This window comes from Clarias gariepinus, chromosome 23 (genome assembly GCF_024256425.1).
Source record: "Clarias gariepinus isolate MV-2021 ecotype Netherlands chromosome 23, CGAR_prim_01v2, whole genome shotgun sequence".
Taxonomy (NCBI): Eukaryota; Metazoa; Chordata; class Actinopteri; order Siluriformes; family Clariidae; genus Clarias; species Clarias gariepinus.
In genome coordinates, this window is record NC_071122.1 from 5984208 (window position 1) to 6008372 (window position 24165).

General features: G+C 39.2%; 1 protein-coding gene across 2 annotated transcripts; it reads right to left on the bottom strand.

The window, feature by feature from the left end:
* Positions 1-1149: 1149 nt before the first annotated feature.
* mfsd4aa (major facilitator superfamily domain containing 4Aa) lies at positions 1150-23405 on the bottom strand. Of its 2 annotated transcripts, XM_053484245.1 has the most exons (10): positions 23075-23405; positions 16733-16931; positions 15543-15782; positions 8106-8277; positions 7844-7959; positions 7556-7729; positions 3160-3307; positions 2275-2345; positions 2073-2193; positions 1150-1663 (listed from the first exon to the last, which is right to left on the bottom strand). In XM_053484245.1, exons 1-10 carry the CDS (start codon positions 23347-23349, stop codon positions 1608-1610), a joined length of 1572 nt encoding a protein of 523 aa, XP_053340220.1. In that variant the 5' UTR covers positions 23350-23405; the 3' UTR covers positions 1150-1607. The 2 variants fall into 2 exon arrangements, with proteins under 2 accessions (XP_053340220.1, XP_053340221.1); XM_053484246.1 differs by lacking the exon at positions 15543-15782.
* Between the last annotated feature and the right edge of the window lie 760 nt (positions 23406-24165).

Here is a 24165-nt window from a genome sequence, read left to right on the forward strand (position 1 = left end):
ATCAAATCTGTATGGGGAGCTGGGGAAGTACCTCCATTTTCCCTCCTACAAAAAGACAAATCTATGCACCTCTGTCTTTTACTGCACAGCTAAAGAGACCTTTATATTTACTACTTTTTTTCCAGAATTATATTCATCTTATGCACTATTCAAGCTAGTCAATTGATAAACAAATCTATTTTCTTAAGAATAAAATTTTCAGAAAATTTGGATTGGGGAAAAAAAGCCAACTCAAGTTACCTGCTCATGCCTTTTAAAATAACTAAGGTTAAATTTAGTGGAATAAAAATTTCCTAAACACTGCCTTGACACATGACCAGTCCTTAACATATCATGTAAATGTTCAGCCTGTAAAGGAAGAAATATATAAATATATCTAGGTGCAAATGCTATTTTTGAATGTTTTGTCCTACTGTCTTTTCAGTCTGTCACAACCAGCGCAAATGTTTACAGCTGTCAATATGGCTTCATTGCTATTGTGAAAGTTGAATAAAAGGTGAAATAAAGAAATTGAAATTAATAAATTCTCTGGTTTGTTGTTATGTTAGCAGTGGATATTAAGGAGACACTGACTGTGCAAAGGGCTCTTAACTTTGCGCATATTCATGGTCAAAGTTCATGGACTTCACCAAACATGCCTGCAGATACCCAGTATTATGTTAAGAAACTAGTGGACTTGTAGGATGTGCGTTTAAATTTAAAAAAAAATAATGTGTAAACAATATTGCATATTTTTTTTGTATTTAGTTTAAAAACTTTGCCTCATTATTGCTTCTTTGCAAGTAAAGTGAAAAAGTACTTTTTAATTTTAGGTCATGAAAATCTAGTATCCCATTGTTTAAATATTTGCTAAGATCATTTGAAAATTATTTATCAAAACTTCAGAAATGTATGTTCATTTGAAATGTCCGTTCAAACACCACACGCAAACAGTCCACAGGCATTACACAATATATCAAGCAACACAAAAACTCCCAGAAGCTTATGCCATACATTTGATCCATGTTTAATCACTGCTGGAATTTCCAGCATCTTGTTGGCCATTGTACTCAATTTACCCTTTTTACAAACAGCAATTAAGACCACCATCTTGTTCTAACCTTAATCCACAAAATATTTTCCCCCCAAATAAATGCATTAACCCCAATGTGAAAGTTGGATTAAATGTGTTTTATTTGTTAGATTTACACTGTATAATGATTAGTCACAAACATAACGGGCAGCCAGTGATGTATAAATTTAGCGTTTAAGGTGATTCACAACATGCTTTAGCCCAACTCATACCAAACATGTCCAAACAGGAGGAAAGTCCTAGGCCTTTCTCACTTTTTTTTTTTTGGCAACGACAACAGACTCAGCAACAAAAACCCCGATTTCCTCAGACTTGGAACACCTCTACTTGCTTAATACAGATGAATCAACAACAAATCATCTTTGGGCTTGGTGTAAAGTTCTTTGAAAAATCAAATCTTAGCGTGTGAGGATCATCTCAATCCACTGATTCAGTCTCGGTCTGGTCCTCTTCTCTCGTATGATGCAGTCTCAGACTCGGACTGTGACCGTCTTGGTCTGTTTGATCCTACTTCGACTAAAGCATGACTGGTTACTCAGTGTTCATCTTCGTTTGTCCCAGAGCTTTCTGCTACAGGAGTGGCACTCGCAGCTGTCCAACAACACAGACAATACAATACATTGACAACAAACTAGTTCAAGGTTTTTGAAATTACAATCACCAGCATAACAACCTGTTAACCAACAGGTTTTTCTCTGGAACACAATACTGGTGGATCTACACTGGTAGAACCAGGCACTCAAGAGATGAAAAGGAGAGCTGTTAAAACCCCCTTGTACATTCAGCAATGTAGTCCATCCCATACCCGTGTGATTTGGTTTGGCGTGCCGCAAACCCAGCTCCCCCTCAGTTCAATGGATCAAAACGACCAACGAATGATGAATTAAAATGCATTTTTGGTTTTATTGCACATCTCTAACTGATACTTCTCTGTTTGCCAAAGAATTCCTCCGAAACAAATGCATTTTCAGTAATACAGGTAACTGAAAAGCAGTCATACCTGCTAAGTGCTTTTTGTGTCTGTGTTGAACTAAAAGCAGAGCCAGGAAGAGTGTGAAGCCCATGCAGCCAAAGATCATACCACACAACAAGAAGCTGTAACTGCCATGTGTATCTATCATCTGGAAAAGAAAAAGCGCAAAAGGTCAAAACCTGTTCAAGGTTATTTATATAACATATGAAATACAACAGGGTTTTATTACCGATCCGACCAGTGACTGAAGAAGCATCTCTCCCATCCCAGCAGAGGTCACAAGGACTGTAGTGGCACAACCTTTATGACAAAAATATAAAATAATGTGCATCAATGTTCTACAGAGGATTCGAGAAAGAAACAGCACCAGAAAAAAAATATGCTTAAATTTCACAACCAAACCCCCTTCATGAATTCAATAAAATATGAATAAAAAAAAAAAAAATTATGAATAGGATCATGCAAAACTTGGTCTCCCTGCAGCAATTCATACAGCACAGACATATTTTAGTATTTTCTGGGTATCTTATGAAAAACTTCTAAGAGAGCAATTCATGATGGCATCAAATTTAATAGAAGAGGGGTTATTTTAATTGGACAGGAGGGGGAACGTGTTAAAGCCGCTGAGAACGAACTAATGCCGCTTTAATTTCTCTCCTCTGGATCATGAGATTATTCACTCGCCCAGACTTGCATTCAGAAGGTTATTAATGTCTTTCAAACTTGAGCTGTGCAGAGCCTGTGCTAATTCCTCAGCCCTTCCAAAAGAGGCTCCGAAGAGATCAATTATCATTTACTTGAATATGGATCGAGCGTCCAACTCTGAGGTGGCGTCCCAATACCAGGGTCCACCGAATGAATTTGGAGAAAAAAAAAAAGAAAAAAAAAAAGCTGTCAGTCTTACAAGAGAGATCGATGGGCAGTCAAACCAAGACGTTGGTGATAAACGCAGGGATGAGGACAGGAATGACTTGTTTTGGAGCCAAAGGATGGCACATCCTACAGGCGTATCCTTGATCTTAGCAGAAAGCCTTGGGTAAACACTGCTGATATCATCTGTGTGTCACACTGGGAACCAAAAGCAAGATCCTTAGTGACAGATTGCTGTAAATACCTTTGTAGTCAAGGAGGTCTTCCGTCAGAGCCAGCAGACACGGGTAGACGCTGCTGATAAACAGACCAAGAAAGCAGGTACCAACGAAAAGGAAGGCGCTGTTTGTGTACAGGATGAGCAGAAGCAACTGAGTCAAAATCACTCCAACCTGCAAGAACAGGAACAAAAACAACAACAAAAAAAATGAAGAAAAGATGTGTCCTTTTGTGATTATATTAGTCTTAAGATCATTACTTCTCACTTTGTGCAAGAGCCCGATAAAATCCTGTGATCATTTGTGTGTTCTCTGTCTCTAAAAATAGGTTCTCTAAAAACAGATCTGCGGTTACAAAAATTGTGATGGTGATAAGTAGTAAATTTCTAGTTAGCGGTCATCACATTTCTGGAGTGTGTACAAGGTTGAAATAAATTAAGAAAGATAATAAGATCTGGCAAAATAAGAACTGTAAAAACTTCTACACAAGAAAATCGCCTATTCAGGAAAATCCCACAAAATCTGATGAAAACGTTCCTATCCTACTAAACGTAAATTTACTCACAAGGACAAAGGTTTTTATCTTGAATTGATCGATTTTAAATCCTATAATTAGCCTGAACTCTGCTTTAGTACATGGAATCTACTGTCAAGATAAACCACTTCTTTACATTTACTTACTTACATTTATATAGTTGCTAACAGTGATGTAGATGGTTTGTTGGGGATATGATAGCTGCCTCAGCTGATTAGTTAAGCCTTAATTTTTTTTTTTAGCCAAGGTATACCAACTTCACCCAACATCAAAAATCAGGCAATAAAATCTGAGTAAACATTCCTGTCTTGTGTTAAACAAATATACCGTGACAAATGCACCAACTACTACACAGTTAGTGCTGGAGCCAAGATCACCTGACTGATTGTTTGTTACCTCAGTCAGTCCAGGTGACCTTAAATACTCTTGTGGATAGAACATAATACACCTTGCACAAAGAACAAAATAAAACCTGTGGGCTGACATCTCCAGTGTACCAAGTGACCGATGCAGCAGGAACAAGGATGTAGATGTGTGCTTTGTTTTATGGCTGGATTGATTTGTTTTATGGTACAAGTCAACCTTAAAAAAACAAACTTTACAAGTGAATGCTACTACAGAGTTTTATATATCTTTATGTAAAGGAGAAGTTAAAGACGCTGAAGGGGTAAAAAATCTGGTAAACCATCAGCCCACGTGGTAAAACCGACTTCGGGAAAACATTCACATAAAAAAGAAAAAAAATTGATGATATATAATATATGCACAAACGTGTATGTATTATGAAAAAAATACACACACACACACACATATATATATATATATAATATATATATATATATATATATATATATATTTTTTTTTTTTTTTATGAATTTCTTTCATTTTTGTGAAGCTGCTTTGAGACAATGACCATTGTTAAAAGCGCGATATAAATAAAATTGAACTAAAAGAAAAAAATATGTAAATGGATTTTTAAGGAAATTCCAAACTGAAATTTTATCATACACATGTGTATACATACATATTTGTACATCAATGATAACGTTATACACACACAAATATGTGTATATATACAGTTGTGCTAAAAAGTTTACATACCTTGGAAGAATTTGCAAGATGTGTACCACTTTTTAAAGAAAACAGTATGAGTGAGAAGGGGAAAAGGGCCGTTTTGTGGCATGGGTTCAGTAACAGCTTTCTCCAGGCCATGTCAACCATGTCAAGTACCTTCTTATTGTGCTCCTTAAACACTATTACCATTTTTTCCAGGGCAGCCAGCATTTCTTTTTCTTCTACAAACACTTTTTTTTATTCAATCAAATTGATGTAAATAAATCACAAAACACAAAAAAATTATCACCAATTCAATTTAAAGCATATTTGAGAAAGAATAATGGTCAAATCAAATTTGCACATTAAACTTTCATAATAACTTCGGAGCATTTACATTTAGGCATTTGCCAGATGCCCTTATCCAGAGCGACTTTGATTTTTTTCATCTCATTTAAAATCTGAGCAGTTAAGGATTTAAACGCCATGCTCAAGGGCCCAACAGGGACAACTTGGTGGTCGTGGGCTTTGAACCTGGAACCTTTCGTACCATAGACAATGACGAGGATCAAATCATTCTTCAATGGCTTAACTATTGAGCTACCCCTGATCGGTTTTTGCAGATATCCCGTTGTGGTTTTCTTCCACGCCTTCTGCAGCACTTCACAAAGTTCTCCTATGCTGGTTGGCCAGTGTACCTAAAATCTTCGTTCCGGCTTCTCCCACACCAGACCTCAGGTTCAGATCCGGTGATTTTCTCTCCAGAAAATTCTTATACAATTGGGAAGAATGATTTGATCCTTGTCATTGTCTTGCTCTACAATAAAGTTATCCCCAGTCAGTCATTGTCCAGAAAGAGTAGCGTGCCTCTTCAGTATAGAGTGGTATCCATGCTGATAGAGGATGTCTTGGACATGATGCAGATTATCCACTTTCCCTTTGTGAGCGCATCTCGGGCCACCTTTACTAGTGGTGTTAAGTAGGCTTTTATCATCTTTTCATGAGATCACACATTAAATCAGTGAACAAAACTTGGGTCCAACATCGAAAGTCCATTGTTTCTGCATAATGGCCAGCTGCAAAATTTTTCTTCTGATTTGCCAACCTTAGAAGTTTATTTTTTTTTCTTGGCAACTCTGCCCATGAGGCCAACTGGAGCCTCCTATAGTCCTATCTTTTTTTTTTAGGATTCAGTAGCAGTAAGGTGTGCTTCCCATAGACTTGCACATATAAGTACTTGTCTTCTTGGAAAGATGTGCATTTGGGCCTTCCACTGCATCTTATATCCTGATTGGATTCCGTTGCAGCAGGTCTTTTAGGGACATCTTTTAAAGAAATCTTACATTATTTGGGTCTATCTCAGAGAATAACTTTGCATTTGTGTGCACAGTCCCTAAAAACAGATGCATTGAAATGGTTGCCCTATGCAAATGTTTTACAGCCTAAAGTCTTCCATCAAACAGGTTTACACCTTTATTTCCAAAAAAAAAAAAAGATCACAGTTTGACTTGTCCATTGTAACTATTAGCATAGCATGTATTAAGCCTACACTAGTTCAAAAAACTTCATGGTTACTAGGGCTGCAACAACTAATCGATAAAATCGATAATGAAATTCGTTGTCAACGAATGCCGTTATCGATTAGTTGGGCTGCTCACGTCACTGAGGCGCGCGACCACAAGATGCACAAATACACACAGCCGCTCGCGCAATGGAGGTTACAGAAGCGTCTGCAGGAAAAAGCGCGCGCCCCGAGTCCTCCAAGGTATGGGAGTGATTTACATTAAACGCCTCTAAGAAGACGGTAACCTGCACGCTATGCAAGACCGAGCTTTCATGGCATGTCATGCACGAATACTTAAAAAAAAAAAACATGTTGGTGTTACGGATGGCCAAACGTCAGCGGGGTCAGTAAAAACTATATCCCTTCATCATGTAAAAGTTGAAGTGCTTTTGTTTAAACTGTTTGCTGACTTCGGGACAGTCGCGCTAGATCTGTTCACGAGCTACTCGCGAGCATCACATCGCACAATCACCTCATGAGCAATAGTGATTAGTTAAATGGCGCTATTTTAGATTAGCTTAATTTAAACGGTGCGAATAACAGTAGAATATTACATTTAGTGATTATTGTGGTTTTCAGCGAATGCAAATAACAGTATATTTGTGACTATTAGCTTTTTTGCATTTCTACATTTTTTTTTTTATAGTCCACTACAAAGTTAACTTGTAATTTACTGTGGTTTTACTTATGCATCCATCATTTTATTATACAAAATTACATAATTTTAGCTGTTTATATCTTATCAACTGAATATATCAGTGTATTTTTTAAACTCTCTCTCTCTCTCTCTCTCTCTATATATATACACACACTACATTTCATTTAAGGTTTAAAATGTCAAAATTAAAGATTATTAAACTCTATATGTGGCTTTTGCATTTTTAAAAGTTTATTTTTATACATAAATAATACCCTGATTTATATATATATATATATATATATATATATATATATATATATATATATATATATATATATATAGTTATACGCGAAATATGAAGTGGTTAGGTTTATCCGATTAATCGATTAATCGAAAACATAATCGCCCAACTAATCGATTATCAAAATAATCGTTAGTTGCAGCCCTAATGGTTACCATTATCCCAGCGCTACAGTACAGCTGTTTTTGATACATTGTTTGGAATAAACAGATGTACACTGGAAGTACACCACCACACACATAGTACCTTGACCTTCTAGATGAGCACTCACTATAACCATCACAGCTTAAGGTTGAAGCAATTAAGGTTTGGTAGGTTTTTACACATACCTGGTTAAATGTGAGTAGGCGAACAGGTTTGACCCGGTAAGACAGCGGTATAGAGACTAGACGTCCCACTGTGATAGCTGCCCAGAACACACTGGTCAGGTAGCCCGCCATCTTGTGCGTTAGACTCATAGGTGGAGCCACGGCATAGGTATAAACAAAACCTGTGTACGACCCCTGAAGTGCAAAAAATATGAGATCAATCACTAGTGCGCTTCTACTAATATTTCTTACACACTCTATTAAACAATAAAGTAGAAAGTAGTGTAGATTGGAAGCAGTATTCCGTACCACTATGCCATCTGAGAAGAAAAGCACCATCCCGCCGAAGACATGGAGCCCAAAGAAGGATGCAGGCTGTCCTCTCAACCTGCTGAGGCGACAGCAGTTTAGCATGTCCATGTGGCCTGTGGAGAAAAGTTAATATCAAGTGGTTCGTTCGATAATTTATGTGCTTTCTTTCCATTTTACTTCAGACATAACACATTTCCTTTGTTTTTTGTGTTGCACTCAATCAGAACAAAGAAGAAGGTGTAGTTAGTTTGGGTCTTGCCTGTAGGTTCATTCAGCTCTGTGCTGCTTACGTCTGCCTTGTCTACGCTGCCCTGCATCTTCACTGCACCCAAGCGTGACTCCTGACCCAGGAGACGAGGACTGGGCTCAGGGCAGCATGGGAGCATTTGCTGCCGATACATTAGGATCAAAACAGCAATAGGCACAGGGAGCTGGATGGAAAGAAGGGCGCGCAATTATACACTTGGTTTTTACTCCAGTCTCAATGCACTGCATGATTTCTCATTTTCCAAAAGATATTATTTATTTCTAATTACTGAACTCTCCTAAAAGGAAAGAAAGGTAAAACAGTGACTTGCAAAAGTATTCATACCCCTTTGGAACTTTTCCACATTTTGTCTCATTACAACCACAAACAAATGTATATTACTGGGATTTTATGTATTAGACAAACACAAAGTGGCATATAATTGCAAAGTGGAAGGAAAATGTATAACAAATAAATATCTGAAAAGTAAAACGTGCATTTTATTTAGCCTCCCCCCTCCCTTTGAACATTCTACTTTACGAAAATAGCTCAAGCTCAGTCAGTTTGGATGGAGAACGTCTGGAATTTGACTGGGCCATTCTAACATATGAATATGCTTCGATCGGAGATGCTTCTGAGATTGCCTTCTTCCCATCAACTCTGACCAGCGTCCCTGTCCCTGCTAAAAAAAAAAAAAAAAAAGCATCCACACAACATGACGCGGTGTTAGTTTAGTTTTTGCCACACATAGTATTTTGGCCTCATGTGACCAGGGCACCTTCTTCCACATTTGCTGTGTCCCCCACATAGTCGCAAACAGCAAACATTTAAGGTTATCAGCTGTATTCATACGAAGATTAAATTACACACAAGTGCACTCTTTTTACTAATTAAGTGACTTCTGGAGGTAATTGGTTCCACTGGATTTTAGCCCTTCTTTTCTGATTTTTACTTTGTTAAAAATCTTGAAAACCGTTCATCATTTTCCTTCCACTTTACAACTATGTACCACTTTGTGTTGGTCTATCACAAAGTCTCAATAAAATGCATTTATGGTTGCGGGTATAACATGACAAAATGAAGAAAAGGTCAAGGGGTATGAATACTTTTGCATGGCATTGTATGATAAAAACACAAATATATAGCAGGGTTAGAATAAAAAATTTAAGTTTGTAATGAAACTGTTAATACATTCTCAATGGGAAGTTTTCAGAAGCTTTCAAGGTTCACGCACTATTTAAAACAGATTCTAATCCGTTCTTGCCCCTCATCATTCTAAACACAGTACTCCACAATACAGATGTTTTGAAGAAGTGCTTTGTTAATTTACTGAAAATAGAGACTGAAATATTCTATTTACATGAAATAAATATTCAGAATTCCAATGAATTAATGTCTGCTTGGACATTCAATTAAATTTTATTTATGTAGTGCTTGGCGGCACGATGGTGTAGTGTCGCCTTGCACCTCCAGGGTCCGGGCTCGATTCCCGGAAAGACTCGATTCCCGTCTCAGTGTGCATGGGAGTTTGCATGTTCTGCCTGTGCTTGGTGGGTTTCCTCCGGGTACTCCGGTTTCATCCCACAGTCCAAAAATATGCAGGTTAGGCTAATAGGTGTTCCCAAATTGCCCATAGTCTGTAAACAAGTGTGTGAGTATGTGTGTGTGCCCTGAGATGGATGGGCACCCTGTCCAGGGTGTACCCCGCATCGTGGCCTAAGCCTCCTGGGATAGGCTCCAGGTCCCCGCAACCCTGAACACAGAATAAAGCTATAAAGAAGATAAGTGAGTGAGTGTATAGCGCTTTTAACAATGGCCATTGTTGGAAAGCAGCTTTACAGAATCAAACGAAAAAATTATGGAAATGTATATGAAATTATCAGAAGGATACATCTGGATTGTTATAATTTAAAACAATGGGCAAAACTTCCTTGCTCTAAAGGTCCCATATTTTCACCATGGGGTTAATGCAGGTCTCAAATTCTCCTTAAATGCACATTTTATACCTTAAACTCCCACTGTTTCAATCCTTCTCCAAGCATGCCATTTCATTGTCCATGTAAATGAGTTACACAAACAAATCAATACAAATCAATGCATTTTGGCCTGAGGAGTTTTCTGATTTGTTGTCCAAATATTCTCCTGTCTAAAATTTTCAGTAGACCTGTAACCGAGACGTTAACTTTAGAGCTCTCACACACTCACATAGCTGTAAGGCTGGTGAAAACCAATGCTTATTTGCTGCTTACATATCAGAAACGTATTTTAAAAAATTGTTACAATCTTCAGGACGAAAGAGTGATTAATTTCAAAATGCTGAAATGAATAAACTCAGTGCACAAGGTCTTCATTAAGGTTATATATTTTTTTATACTTGGAAAACGTGCATTTTATAAATGCTCGGTTTAACCAATGACATCACTTAATTTTAATAACATGCATGTTTAAACCGCTTGCTAGAATTGTTTTCCTCTACTGTACCTTATCACCTATAACTTGAGCTCTGACTCACCAGAATAGACAATAAATGGCCTGGAAAAAATGCTTCTTGGCCCAGGTAGAAACTGAATTTGACACGGCTGTTCTAGCCCATGGGTGGCGAATTTTATTCTTGGGTTTGTGTCAAGTTTCACTTTTATACTGTTCAATCCCAGAAGCTTTTGTAGGATTAACATGAGGGTGTTAGTTTGTATAGACAAGGTGGGGTGCTAGACTTGAAGGATTTCTAGCCTCACCTTATATTGTATGAAAAGGTTTCTTAGTTGTGGGAATAAGGAAGGAAATTTAAAATTTGATATCTTCCCTACTCAGGCTCGAATTGCTTTGTGTGTGGAGGTAATCACATCCAGTGTGTATTCAACAGGAAGAGGGGAAGCAAGGACTGTTTTAGTGATATCACAACTATATTATCATCATCCAAATAAAATATTTATCACATAGTACAGAGACGAATGCCTGGCAGATATGAAAAAATAAAAAATATCAAAGGGTTTGTGAGACAATAAACAGGCAGTACTGCTGTTCACTGGCAACATGAGGACAACGTGCAAAAATGAAATGCAAAACCTTTACTGATTGGATCTTACACTGCATTTTATTTTCACCACTGTTATAAGAGTAAGATTCTATTTCTCATGTACCTTACAGCATGGTGAAATTATTATAATTTTTTTTTATTTTGCTTAACCTAGTCAGGAAGCTGTGGTCAGACCACAGGGTCAGTCAAGGATACTGCACCCCGGGAGCAGATAGGTTTATTCTGACAGCATGCACTACGGTTTTGTGCCAGTCCTGGCCATGTTTCTCTAGTCTTTACTACTTTTTTCACCCGTATTTGGAGACCCGGCACATGGTTCCTTCGTTTATACTCGAGATCAGCCGTTAGCCCTGCGCCCAGCAGCGGTGCTGCTGGCGAATATACCCGATATCCCCAGCGAGGTGAGAAGGAAGAGACGGGGATGTTGAGCCGGGAGGGAGCGTCATCACCCGAGAAGAAGACGTTACAGACCATCTATGCCTTCTGTAATCATGGGAAATGTAAGATCTTTTGTAAATAAGATGAATAAGCTAACAGCGCTAACCCGATCTCAGAGGTACCGGCAGTGTAGCATCATGATGCTAACGGAGTCCTGGCTAACAATGCTAACACCGGACACGAACGTGGCGCAGCCCGGTTTCCAGCTGCTGCGAGCGGACAGGATGAGGGAGAGCGGTAAGAGGAAAGGAGGGGGGGGCTGGCAGTGTTTGTAAACGACAGATGGTGTAACCCTGGGCACATCACTGTAAAGAACAACAATGCAGCAGAGACACTGAGCTGTTAGCCATTAGCATGCGTCCTTACTATCTTCCACGAGAATTCTCGCATGTACTCGCGAAAACAGCGTAGCAGAGGCAGCCCGTGACTCTCTCCACTCTGTAGCCAGCAGACTGCAAACTCAATCGCCAGGAGCCCTTTTTTTTAAATATCTGGGGACTTCAATCATGTATCACTGGACTCTACACTGCCCACCTTCACCCAGTATGTGACATGCACCACCAGAAACAATAAAACATTGGACTTACTGTTTGCCAATACAAAGGAAGTAGATCTGATCACAACCTGGTGCACCTTGATCCTGTGTACGAACCCCTAGAGCGCAGGTAGCCACCAGTCCCTCGCACATTGCAGAGATGGTCGGAGGAGAGCGAGGAGGCTCTAAAGGACTGTTTTGAGTCTACTGTGTGGAAGGTGCTTTGTGACGACCACGGGGAGGACATCAATGGCCTTGTCACCTGCATGACGGACTACATTAACTTCTGTGTGGATAACACTGTACCCACAAGGACTGTACGGTGCTTCTCAAACAACAAACCATGGACTACCCCAGAAATAAAAGTGGTCCTTAAGCAGAAGAGGGTGGCCTTCAAATCTGGAGACAAGGAGGAGCTGAAAAGGGTGCAGAGAGAGCTGAAAGGACTGATCAGGGATGGGAAAGACAGCTATAGGAAGAAGATGGAAAACCAGCTTCAGAGGAACAATGTTAGCAAGTCTGGAGAGGCCTCAGAACCATCTCAGGCCACAAAGATCAAAACGCTCTGCCCATGCGGGATGTGAGGTGAACAAATGAACTGAATCACTTCTTTAACATTGGCTGCAGACACCCCCAACCTCACTGCTGCTGTTCCACCTCTGACCCAAAAATAAGATCACTTTACACCTCCTCTACACATCCTGCTCACTTCCCCACCCCCAACCACAGCATCCAGTACACATCCAACACACGGCTCCAGTCTGTCTCTCTCAACAATTTAGGTCAGGAGGGAACTTAAGAGGATCAAAGCCAGGAAGAATGCAGGTCCAGACGGAATCAGCTCCAGAGTTGTAAGGTCCTGCAAAAAATCAACTGTGTGGGGTGATGGAGCTTATTTTCAACATGAGCCTAAAGCTGGGGAGAGTTCCACAGCCTTGGAAAACCTCGTGTGGTACCAGTGCCAAAGACCCCACAACCCAAGGACCTAAACAGCTCCGACATCCCATTTGATGAAGACCCTGGATTAGCTGGTCCAGGCTCAGCTTCGGCCCCTAGTTAGCTCATTACTGGACCCACTTCAGTTTGCTTACCAGCCTGGCACTGGAGTAGAGGATGCCATCATTCACCTACTGCATCGTTCCCTCTCTCACCTGAAGACTGCTGGGAGCTCTGTGAGAATCATGTTCTTTGATTTCTCCAGTGCCTTCAACACCATCTTTTCCACAATCCTGAGGGACAAGCTGGAGTACACAGGAGTGAATCATCACCTCACAACATGGATACTGGACTACCTCACTATTTGACCACAGTACGTGAGAACTCAGGGCTGTGTGTCGGACATGGTGGTCTGCAGTACGGGGGCCCCCACAGGGAACGGTTCTATGTCCGTTCCTCTTCACCATTTACACTGCAGACTTCACTCACTACTCCACGAACTGCTTCCTGCAGAAGTTCTCCAATGACTCTGCAATAGTCGGCCTCATCACTGACAGGGATGACAAGGAGTACAGGGAACTTAACAAGGACTTTGTGGACTGGTGCCAAAGGAACTACCTCCAGATCAACACTGGAAAAACCAAAGAGTTGGTGCTAGACTTTCGCAGTGCACAAACATCCTCCACATCCAAGGCATGGTCATTAAGTCTGTGGAGAGTTATAGGTACCTTGGTGTTCATCTGAATAATAAACTGGACTGGACTCACAATTCAAATGCTATACCTGCTGCGGAGGCTCAGGTCCTTTGGAGTGCAGAGCCCACTCCTAAAGTCTTTTTATGACTTTGTGGTGGCATCAGCCATCTTTTATGGTGTGGTCTGCTGTGGCAGCAGCATCTCTGCTGGGGCCAGAAAGAGACTGGACAGGCTGATCCGGAGGGACAGCTCTGTTCTAGGATGCCCTCTGGACCCAGTGGAGGTGGTGAGTGACAGGAGAATGGTGGCTAAGCTGTCATCCCTGTTGGATAACATCTCTCACCCCTTGCAGGAGGTTTTGACAGCACTGAGCAGCTCCTTCTGTGGCAGACTCCTGAACCCACGATGTGGGAAGAAGAGATTCCGTAAGTCTTTCTTGCCAACTGCTATCAGAGTGTACAACTTAGACTCTGACCACAAACGCACAAGCAAACGCACAAATGAACAAACACACACATCAAATACACCATGGTAGTTATGTGCAATATAATGACGGAACATGTTAAACTTTATAGTGATGTGCAATACTATGGTGGAACATGCAATTCTTCTTTCCGTCTTGGGGAACTACCATAACTGGGCAAAGTGCAATTTAAAATATTTAAAATATTGTTGTAAATGCCTGTCACTCACTCTCTGTATGTATACATATACTCATTGGGTACAAACATATTACTTAGTTAACGGTGTTTACTTATAGTCTAAATATATATTTATGTAAATACTTTTTTACATTTAAGCATTTGGCAGACGCTCTTATCCAGAGTGACTTACATTTTTATCGCATTATACATCTAAGCAGTTGAGGGTTAAGGTGGGCAACTTGGTGGTTGTGGGATCTTTCGAACCGTAGTCCAATGCCTTAACCACTGAGCTACCCCTGAGGTGGTTGTGGGATCTTTCGAACCGTAGTCCAATGCCTTAACCACTGAGCTACCCCTGGCCCGTACACAGATGTCCATATTTTATGGCCAGATTGTATAGTATACATTTTCTACTGTTAGTATTCTATTTTTTCTTTTTTTTTTTTACTTTATTCTGTTGTTTCTTAATTTTTAACTTTGTACTGTCCACTTGCTGCTGTGGCAAAACAAAATTTCCCACTTGTGGGACTAATAAAGGTTTATCGTATCTTATCTTAAGTTATTAAGTTCACTAATGCACAGTCAGTGATTCAGAAACTTCACCTTCCATGTGCTGCAATTTCAATGTTAAGGCATTCACAACACACACAGTGATATCAGTCATCCCAGTGGCCTTTCCAAACCCCGCCTTAAATCATAAGATGTTTCCGATCCACCCTAGAAAATAAGTTACATTCAACAACTTTGCAAGTAACTTAATGGGGAATGTACTTTTTGGTCAGTCTCATGGGTCCCTAGTGTGCAAGTACATGGGAAAAAAACATAACATCCTCTCCTTTTTTCTTTAATAAATTTGGGAAAGTTCTCAGGGCCCAGCTATGCCCAGGAGTCATTTTATTTGCCCAAAAGCAACATAGTGTTTTGAATTAAACCACTGAGTCAGTTACAGTAATGCAAGACTGATTTCTCAATGAGGGACAATACTAAAGCTCTAAAGTGTGTAGATCTAGTCTGACTGGCTGTGACTCAACTTCAGATCCTCAATCTGTAAGTGTTATATTTCAGACTTACTGTGTGCTAAGTTTGTTTGTTGAATGTAGGCACACTCTGAGGCCCCAAACGCTAGTTAGCCAAAATTGCAGTAACATAATCGACACGCCTTACATTGACGAACGCCATGATCCAGAAGGCGTAAGACACTTTGGTGCCCACTTCACCGTCATTTTCGAGAGAAATGTGGGACACATTATGTAGGTGTCTGCCGGATAGCGTGTTCCTCAGGTGCCTCATGGTTGAACTTGAATTGATGGTGGTGTTTCCTAAGATGCAGTCAGTTTCAGATAGAAACGGGTCAGCGATGAGGGGGCTTAACAATGCTCCGAGACCAATGAAAAAGTGAAGCACCTGGAGAGTAAAATAACATGAAATAAAATGAAGAGCACATACCTTTATTAAAATATGTCTTTTTATGGTCATGCTTACATTGAATGTCAAGATGCCCTACAAACTGCTAAATGAAACCTTTTTGCTGCAAGTGTATAAATGTAACAAATTGCCTGTTAGATTGCTGTTAAATTCAGCTAACAGGTTCAGGAGTTTGAGCTACCTGTCTATGCAAAATAGGCTATTCATTGTACCTAAATGGGTTTGGGATGGTGATGGCTGTATTTAGACAAAACATGCATCTTTAGTACTTTGTCTTGTCGAGTGGCACTTGACCTGAAAGCAAAACCTATCCTATGAATTCTGGATGTAAGTTACAATGCCATTCGATTGCATTCACAAGCATGTTCACACCTAGGGGAAATTTAGCCCTACCAGTCCACCTAATTCTATATTTATGAAACTGGAGATCTGGGGACCATGGAACTAAAGTGAGAATGCCCATTCCCATCTTATCGTGGAACATTACTGAAATATTATCAGTTGAGGAGCTTAATAAACATTTTTGCCTATCCATAATAACAAGAGCATTTCTTTCAAGCATTAAGTCTTTAGATGCCTGTAGAAACTTCTATGAAGCTAGCACAATTCCTCAACCCTAACCCATTTGGCTAAAAGCATGTGGACACTTGACCATCATATTCCTATCCCCATCATCTCCCATGCGACCCCACCCTGTCCCCGTTTGTGCACAAAGCCACGTCCATGAAGATAAGCTTAGTGTGCAAGCAACCAAAAGGTCTACAAAGAGCCCCGTCTGCAACTCCTATTCCCCAGTCACAATTCAAAATCCTCCTCTCCAGAAGACAGCGAAGAGAGACAAACTCTGGAAAGAGATGTTCAGAAAGGACATATGGGTGTGATGGTCATGTGTCCACATACTTTTGTAAAAATATAGTGCATCTTCTCACCTGGAGGAAGACAGTGGAGTCCTTTTGGTAAAGCTTCACCAGCTGCAGGTTGGAGATGGTATCGATAATGCCCATGGCCAGGCCAGTAACGGCCATTGCTGTTACTAGCATCGACAGATTGCTGCATAGTGGGATTAATGCAAACACCACAGAGATGATGAATGTGGATGCAGCAAGGGACGTCAAGGAGGAGCAAAATCTGCAGAGCAGAGATCAACATTCAGTCTAGAACAAGGGTTTAGTTTTAGGTATCGAGCCATAAGAGCCTTTCTTTTATTATGGGTGCCAACAACATGAAACCAGTAGATCCAATGCACACTACATGAGGTTTTTATAACATTAGCTGCCCATATGCTAAGAAAAATAAAGTTTCTAAACCCTTTTAAAGTATTCTAAAAACAGTGCTACTTAAAAGCATTTCCGAAAGGAAAATCCACTACAGTCTAGTCAATCTAGTCTGACTGTTCGTGACTCAACTTCAGATCTTCAATCTGTAAGTGTTATATTTCAGAGTTACTGTGTGTCAAGTTTGTTTGTTGAATGTAGGCACACTCTGAGGCTAATGCTTCTGACAATAGCGTCTATTGCCCCAAAAGCTGGTTAACCACAATCAGGAACATTAAGGTTTTCCCTACTGACATTTTGCAAACATGTGACTACCATGACATGATTACATTGTGATGACATGTGATTCCTCCTGGATTTAATGGCGCTTACTAGTGTTAGCTTTAGCTCATTTAGATACTTAATATGCTGTGCTTTACGCTCCGTAAAAAGCCGTACAGACATTTTAAGCTTTCTAATTAATAGTTAATCAACAAAAGCCAAAAAAAAAAGGAAAGCCAAAAAAAAAGCCACTGCATTATGTAAGGTGTAAAATCAGTTGTTCCACACACCAAGTAGTTCCCTTGATCAGGGACTTGCCAAGTAGACAAAGTGTTGTTTAAGATAACAATGATATCAGGTATAAATGTGAGGTGTGCCATCTGTATAATGTTGCCCCTTTAGGTAATCCTGACCCTATGCTAAGTTAAAAAAAACTAAAACAAAACAATAATTTAAACCTTGTGCTCCAAAATTTGTCCATTTCCTTCTTCCAAAGATCTATGTAGTACAAGCTTTCTACTCCAGAAAAAGACTAGTTTAAATAAATCCATATGGCCACATTCACATTACAAGCCGCATCGTTCAGTTCCGAGTTTTTTTTTCGTAATAAGTGATTTATCTGACTAATGTGGACGCGTTGGTCCTCTGAAACAGACATGCACATAACATCTCTTTGCTTGCATCATCTGGGTGTAAACATGTCATATTTCTGCGACCACCCATTCATTTCAAACAATGTATGGGATTTTAGCAAACATCTGCTTGGGATTTTGCTCTGGAGAATGGTGAGCAGTTAGTCGGCTGTATTTGTTGAGGTTCAGAAGAAGGAAGAAAGCTAGACACCTCGCTTTAGCTGTTTTAGCAGCTGTTGCTGGCATTACTATAAAAACTTGTTGGGAAATTTTTATAATGTGCATTACAGCACTGCCGGTGCGATTGATGACATTAGGGAGTATGCTATGCATGCACAGAGGCAAAAAGTCGTACACACTAATGTCTGCACATTCTCATTCAAGTCACATGACCACATCCGATATATATCAGATCCATGACCCCATACGAAAGAGACACAGATGTGATCTGAAAAACATAATTTGTGCATTAACAAAAACAAACAAACCAACCACAAATCAGTTCTGTGGTCTACATTCGGGTACACATTTTTGAATGTTGCTTAAGTCCCTTCAAGATGGTAATATGAACAAAAGCCCAATATTACCATAATACTCATGTTCATTATGAAAGTATGTGAACTAGGGTAACTTAAAGGTAATCCATATGATGTTACATAAAGTCTGCTTATTGACCAAAATCAGTTTTAACAGGGGGGAAGAAAATCGGATCAACCAAGAAAATTTAAATCAGTGCATCTCTAATTTCTAAATAACCATTACCACTACTACTACTACTACTACTAATAATAACAACAGAAGCTCAGTGCTGCTCATAGAGTCCCTAAGTTACCTTACAGTCAATTTCTGTACAAAGATTATTTGTTTATTTTTTTTTCCCATTCTTTATTATGGTTTCTGTATTTTATACACACAATGTAAAATAAAAAAACATGTCTTTAAAAAAAAGATGTTTTAATACTTTTAAAAATAAAGATGATAAATACAATTCAGTTGTCAACAAATGTGACAGTATAAGACCTTTTATTAAACGATTTGAAAGAAGGACAAAGGAAAAAAAAAAAAAAGAGGCCAACAATTTATTTTCTTTGGAAAAAAGCGCGAAGATTTCAGGGATGTTATTGCCTTTTTCAATGACATAGTTGTGGGACTTCCAGTGATATGTAAAGAAGGTTATTTAAACAGGTTTTAAAAATACTGTAATCATTTAAAAAAAAGACTCATATGGCAAGCCAAGTAACAGAACTCCTGGGAACAACTTTAATTTAACCTTGACTTGAGATATTTCTATTTGCCCTGAAAGTGATAACATATCAAAATGTTATGGCTGGAAAAAACAGAGTTTAAAATCCGCCCTTAAAATATGGATATTTTTTTAGTTTAAAATTAAGATGCAGTCTTATAAATTTGCTTTTAATAAATCAACAATCTGTTTTTATAAAACTTTAGACTCAGATCACCTTGAGACCCAATTGAAAAAGTCTCTTATCTTCAATCTCGCCTTAAGATACTGCAAACACATTTGTTCTTTCCTGAAAATTAAGCTGCGTTGGAGGATAGTTAGGGGTCAGACAGCCACTAACCGAACACAAACAAGCCGAGATGGTTATCGACATGCTTCCCTGACGTTTACTGCTGGCCGTTTTAAATGCTTCTGGAAAGTTCCTTAGCCCCAGGCAATGCTATATTTAATCCAGTGTACCGACCTTCCACTTGTTATACTAATGATGGGTATAATCAGCAGTGTGGAGAAATACTTAGAAGAAGCCAACTGGGATGACTTGTATGTCCTTTTTATTACTCTGTACGTGTGTGTGTTTTGTATATCTCATGTCACTGCTTTAACAGCCAGATGATCTAAATCTCCTGGGATAGGCTCCAGGCCTCCCGTGACCCCGTATAAAGGATAAAGCGGTATAGATGAGACAGTGAGGCTACATATATTAAACATAAGACTTATAAACCCGGTTATACGGTCTTGACAAATTCTTTTCATACTATTTATTTATTGTGTTTAAACAATCACAGTAAAATGACTACAGTAAATAACATGTGCAGCTATACCAGGCGAGCACGACACAATGAGCAGTATTAAAGTCATGGCCATCAGAACACCAGCTGAAGTTTAGCAGTAATAATGAGACACCCTGAAGGGATTCAGACATGATGTCCACACTATTTTCCTGTCTGTTTTGCAGCTCTGCCTTTTACTATTTAGTTGCTACTGTAGTGGTACTCCCCCCCAAAAAAAAATTCCAAATTACTGCATATATATATATATTTTTTTTAACAAAGGAAGCCATCTTACCACCCTGTTCCCCTTGGCATTGTTCTGACAAATCACAGTTTAGTCTATAAAAAGTTTTTTTTTTTTTTTTTTTTTTTTTTTTTTTAAAAGAGAACCAATCTGCCTGGCTTCCTTTGACATGATAGTGAAAGTGCCATAAGGTGGCACCTTGGCCTATGAATGACCTGCCTTATGAATATTCATCTTGAGAACTGATATATTGCAAGAAATTTGCCTCTGCATACAAAGTATTTTAAGCATACCAACCGGGTCGAACCAATGGCTGCTAAGTTGCACATACATTCGGGAGCCGTTCAAAACTTGCTTGTGTCAGTACAAAGCCACACGAATCGAGCTTACATCTTTTTTTGTTTGTTTTTTTGCAAGATTTAGAGAAGACGTCGCACAATGGGTCGCAAGAATGTTAGTATGGGCCATAGCAAGAAGAAAATGCAGCCACTTACAGTTTGATTTTTAAAACAGCCAGTGCCAAGAGGAATCAAAGTTAAGGAATGTTAAGTGAGGGGTCATTTCCATTTATTTCATTATTATAAGGATTATCTGCATTTACATTATAACCTATGGAAAAATGTGTTTTGCTATACACATGAACAGATTAAATTCGTATCCCGAGGTAAGACCGTTACATGTGGGCGCAGTTTCACACACTGTAAAATACTCAGTAAAAAACAGATTTCAGTCACTACGAAGTGTGAAATTCCATTGTTCTTGTGCAGAGATGGTGGCGTACAGTGAAAGGGAGAAATGCAACACCACGTCCGGAGACAATAAAAGATTGTCATAAACAGCTGATGACCACAGGCTCGGTGAACGATGCAGGAAGTGGCCACCCAATTTAAATATTTGCTCTCATTTTCCTATGTAATAAAGTACATTTACAATGTGTTTCAATAAATTTCTATTAGAAATCTGAATTTTATTTGAAATTTTAATGCCAAGTTACTTCACCGTAGTTCAGTCCACTCACCCTGTAGATGTTTATGAAATGGCAGTTATTATATACATGTTTCATGAACATTTAGTTTTACACAATTTTTATTCACTTAGATATAATCAATTTTATATGCACTCTTCCTATCGTTATAATTTAATAAGAAGTATTTATATTAGTGTATCCAATGTTAGCCCCCTTTTTATTATTTCAGTTTAACCAAATTACCCCCCACCCCCACATGGGGAAAAATTTTATTTGCCTATTATTCACATAATTAAATTATTTTATTAAACTGTAGAATTTCCCATCCTTACTGAGGCCTAGAAGCAAAAATTCCAAGGAAATTTCTCATTTTTACGAGGCTTGATTGTTGGTCAATATGAGGGTGGACCGTGCCCGAGACAAACAGCTAGCAATCTTGAAATACCTCTTTTTATTGTTAACATAATTATAGTGTGGTTTAAAGGTTAAAAATCTGCAAAGTCAGGGTCAGCTTGTCGGACCGGAGCTTCATCTTTATGCTATTAAAAAATCTGTTGAAAACAAAAACCCTCTCGTTTAAAAGCTTTGGAAGCACAGAAAGATTAATTAGCCCGAGATCTATATGAATAAAAGAAAGGTTTTGTCTGTACATTGGTCAGAACTTGCTCTTTCAATAATATCTTTACGTTTCATATATTGGAATACCCAATTTTTTATTATTATTTTTCTAAATTTTTTATCTGTACATATGTTTAGCCAGATTTTGTCACAGCATCACGCGAAACTGGCTGGACAGAATTTAAGGACACTTTGCCAGTACTTAGGTACCTGCCTTGATTTAAACCTGTGCCAAAATAAAAATAAAAAAAAACTGTCGGCGTGTCTTAAATTGACTGTTGGACTGAATTTCATAAAACTTTTGCAGTACTTAGACATCTGCCTAAAGTTTAACCTGCACCATAAGTGAAATTAAAATGCTGAGAAAAAAGTGATATAATCAATTCATGTTTGATTTATGTTTAACAGTCATGTGCCAGATTTAATAATCTACTTTAATATAAGCTTCTAATAAGCTACGTGCACAACGTAAACAAACACCTGCACCAATAGATATTAATTAAAAAAGCTGAAATACACTGTGGTATAAGTGAATTTTAGTGGAGCCGTTTTAAAGCAAAACTTACTCTTTATCCGATCTAGTTTTTCAATTTCTTATCTGTGATTCACTTTCCGATTACTGAACAGGGAGTGTATTTGCCTGACGATGATAGAAGTACAACTTCGTGTAAAGAAGCTGTAAAATAACTCAACCCTACAAAATGTTATTTCTTCATATTAATAAAGTAAGGCACCGAGTTTTGCTGTACAGAAAGACAGGCAGACATACATGGGCTTATCACTGATTAATTTAAAGCTGATTGGCTTATTTTTTTTCTACAAACTCTTTACCCATCAACGACAGGTACTAATTCCAATCAGCAATAAAATAATTTATCATCTTGGTGATTATGGCCACCTTTAATCATGACTAATATTAGGAGGCGGTGTGTGAGTGTGTGGTGTTGATTTACTTTTTTTTTTTTTTTCTCTCATTTTGGTGTAGTTTGTAGAAGAATGTAAAAGGGTTTCATTCAAGAATTGTATAAATGATGGATTTCCAAGAATTACAATGTTTACTGTGATGTGCAACTACTGTATGTGAATTTATTCCTGGTAACAGAATACTTTAGTCTATGAATAGATTACACTGATGGATGTGGGCGAGCAGTTTCAGGTGAGAGACAGAGAGAAAGTGTGTGTGTGTGTGTGTGTGTGTGTCCAGGATGAACCTTCAGAGCCTACACGCTGAGCGTGTGTAGTTTTGTATTGCCTCTACTCACGACTTGCTGAAGATTCCGCCCACGAAGCTGCCCACGAACAGGCAGAACTGCTGCGAGAAGAAGGCGAGTGTGACCTGCTGAAGGGTGGAGTGCGTCTGGCAGCGCAGGTCGAGCACGGTGGGGCCGAGCAGGGCCAGGCACAGGCCGAAGCTGAAGAACGCGCTCCAGTAGGTAAGCGTGGGCTGCCAGTGGCCGCGGAACAACACGCAGCTGTGGGATCCTACGGCACTCTGCACCGCACTCTGCACCACGTTACAGTTCCGGTCCAGGTTCATCGCTCCGCGCGCGCTCCTACATCAGCGCGTGATCCTGCCGTTGCCTGCCTGCCTGCCTGCCGTTGATCACCCACACGCACGCACGCACGCGTGGCCTACTGAAAGTTTGCAAAGTGTTCAAGATGTTGCGTTCATGATCCTCCCACACACACACACACACACACACTATTTAAACTCAGAACGCGCTTCAAACTCCACACCCCTGCGCCATACAGCGCGTCCCAGCACTGTGTGTGTGTAGGGTTGCCAAATTATCACACACACACACACACAATTTAAATAATAATTATAATATGAAAAACATTAAATATAAAATATGAATACTGAATATACCACAACAAGTTTTCTGTATTTGATACTAAAATATTTAGAAGGTATGTAAATGTTTAATCTGGCAACCCTGTGTTTCTTAATTAATTAACGGGTGAATTAAATCCGGTGTGAAGAACAAGAACAAGAGAAGGAATTGCTAATGAAAACCAAAAAATTCAGTATCTAAAAAAAATAAAAATAAAAAATGGAATATTGTGAAAAAGTTCAACATTAGATACATCACATTCCGATCAGCTAATTAACCCAAAACACCTGCAAAGGAGTCCCTAAATGGTCTCTCAGTCTGGTTCAAGAAGCTGGCTGTTCACAGAGTGCTGCATCCAAGCGCATTAATGGAAAGTTGAATGGAAGGAAAACACGTGTCGGCAACAGGGATAACCACAGCCTTGAGAGGATTGTGAAACGAAGCCCATTCAACAATTTGGGGGAGATTCACAAGCAGTGGACTGCAGCTGGAGTCAATGCTTCATGAGCCACCACGCA

Bases quoted from the DNA above. Each gene is read 5' to 3' on its own strand.
- mfsd4aa (XM_053484245.1), bottom strand. From the start codon at position 23,349: ATGAACCTGGACCGGAACTGTAACGTGGTGCAGAGTGCGGTGCAGAGT. The intron at 7,730-7,843 runs GTACGGAATACT...TTTGCACTTCAG, and splicing joins TCTTCTCAGATGGCATAGTG to GGGTCGTACACAGGTTTTGT. The intron at 2,346-3,159 runs GTATTTACAGCA...TTTGTCATAAAG, and splicing joins AGACCTCCTTGACTACAAAG to GTTGTGCCACTACAGTCCTT.